Here is a 2,359-nt window from a genome sequence, read left to right as displayed (position 1 = left end):
AGGTCAAACAGGTGTTGTACCACTGTTGCATTTGTATGATAATCACCTTAGAATGGACTGATGAAATTGGTCATAATTTCAGTAATTTATTTAGTGTTTCTCCATCCATAGTTTCATTTCGCAGTGTCTGACAATGGCTTATATGAGTAATATGATCAATATTAAGCATGGGTAGTATGAGTATAAGATACTACAGAGGATGTAATTTTTTTTTTAGTTTGAGGATTCAATGATTAATAATATCAGAGGGTTGTCTTATTATTTCACTTGATCTATAGGCAGGATTAACAAGTAGAATTAAGTAAATTTTCATCTTGGACTTGATTCATGGTTAGATGAAATTTAGTGTAGCTTCAGAGTTTGGAAAGGCAATGGGATTAGAGTTTTGTCAGAATAGGACACTAGGATCAAGGACTGTATGGCATTGAGAGTCTAGAGGACCTGACAATAACTGTCTTTGTCTTTCAGCTTCAACCTCCAGGGTGTTGGCTACACCTCAGTTCCTTCAGTATGGTGGCCATCAACAGCAGTGAACCCAGTGCCACGTATTTCATATTAATAGGACTCCCAGGATTAGAAGAGGCTCAGTTCTGGTTGGCTTTCCCACTGTGCTCCCTCTACCTTATTGCTGTGCTAGGTAACTTGACAATCATCTACATTGTGAGGACAGAGCAGAGCCTCCATGAGCCCATGTATGTCTTTCTCTGCATGCTTTCTGGCCTAGACATCCTCATTTCCACCTCATCTATGCCAAAAATGATGGCCATTTTCTGGTTCAATTCCACTACCATCCAGTTTGATGCTTGTCTGGTACAGATGTTTGCCATCCATTCCCTGTCTGGCATGGAGTCCACGGTGCTGCTGGCCATGGCCTTTGATCGCTATGTGGCCATCTGCCACCCTCTACGCCATGCCACTGTGCTTACATTGCCTCGTGTTGCCAAGATTGGCATGGCTGCTGTGGTCAGGGGTGCTGCATTAATGGCACCCTTACCTGTCTTCATCAAAAGATTGCCTTTCTGCCGTTCTAATATCCTTTCTCATTCCTACTGCCTACACCAAGATGTCATGAAGTTAGCCTGCGCTGACATCCGTGTCAATGTCATCTATGGCCTCGTTGTTATTATCTCTGCCATTGGCTTGGACTCACTTCTCATCTCCTTATCGTATTTGCTCATCCTTAAGACTGTGCTGGGCTTGACACGCGAAGCCCAGGCAAAAGCGTTTGGCACTTGTGTCTCTCATGTGTGCGCTGTTTTCATATTCTATGTGCCTTTCATTGGTCTGTCAATGGTGCACCGTTTTAGCAAGAGGCGTGACTCTCTCCTTCCTGTCATTATGGCTAACATCTATCTGCTCGTTCCTCCTGTGCTCAACCCCATCGTCTATGGAGTGAAGACAAAGGAGATCCGGCAGCGCATCCTCCGTCTTTTCCTCACAACCACACACTCTTCAGATCACTAGGAATCCATGAGGAACCCACTGCATCCAAACTTCTCTAATCCATACTTTAATATCAACATCTTGGAAGACAGTAATATGACAACAAATCTTTGTTAATTAAAGCACAGCTCAGATCTTTCAAAGATGAAACTGGCTGTGGAATTTCCATGGGAATGGAATAAAACCTGCAATCTCCATACTCCAACATCGATTTCCATTTTGGTTTTTCTCGATATGATTATTGAGATCAAGGCTTGTGATTTGAAGGTTATTGCCTCCCATTTTATCACCACTTTCTCAGTTCATTTTACTGATGATAGTTCATAGCATTCGGAGATGGAGCAACACATCTAAAATGTTCATCACAGGCATGACAAAAGGAAAATAAACACGAGACTATAATAAAATTATATAAGTTAGAGTAAACCTCTGATTTCCTCATCAGAATTCACAATGACTTTGGATTTCTCTGAAGTTATAACTGGATTTCTTTTTAAAACAATTTCCAAAGAAGTTATTGTTTTTCTTCTGTGTCCCAGGCCAGAGAAAAAAAATCTACATTTGCCTACATCATGAAATGACATACTTCGTTATGACAATTGTCACAGCCATGATAACATTTTTTATCTATTTAAGTTTATCAATTTTTATTTGTACCCTGATTGCACCAATGGGGAGACTGATATTTACTGGGAACCAGTGAATTGAATAGAATCATGGAAGCTCAAAATAGAAGAAAGTAATGAAGTTTTCATGTCCAATTCTATGTTATGTTGAAGAATTATTAGGCAGACTTGCGGGATGTTGAGTTGGAAATCTCTAGAGCCTACACTGCTTTGGGAGGGGACATTTGGTCCTTTATTTTCCTTTGCCTAGTGCTGCTCTGAGGAACTTCCTGTCAATAGAGCCCAAGGCT

At 40.9% G+C, this 2,359-nt stretch overlaps 1 protein-coding gene across 1 annotated transcript; it reads left to right on the top strand.

Annotated features, from left to right (window-relative positions):
- Positions 1 to 510: 510 nt before the first annotated feature.
- LOC121458013 (olfactory receptor 51E1) lies at positions 511 to 1,464 on the top strand. Its single transcript, XM_041667124.1, has one exon. It carries the CDS (start codon positions 511 to 513, stop codon positions 1,462 to 1,464), a length of 954 nt encoding a protein of 317 aa, XP_041523058.1.
- Positions 1,465 to 2,359: the final 895 nt, after the last annotated feature.

The sequence above is a fragment of the Microtus oregoni genome, unplaced genomic scaffold (genome assembly GCF_018167655.1).
Source record: "Microtus oregoni isolate MIOR12 unplaced genomic scaffold, Mior012 000016F_ref0000370, whole genome shotgun sequence".
Lineage (NCBI taxonomy): Eukaryota > Metazoa > Chordata > Mammalia > Rodentia > Cricetidae > Microtus > Microtus oregoni.
This window is presented reverse-complemented; position numbering and strand designations above follow the sequence as displayed.

Coding starts and splice junctions, on each gene's coding strand:
- LOC121458013 (XM_041667124.1), top strand. CDS start 511: ATGGTGGCCATCAACAGCAGTGAACCCAGTGCCACGTATTTCATATTA.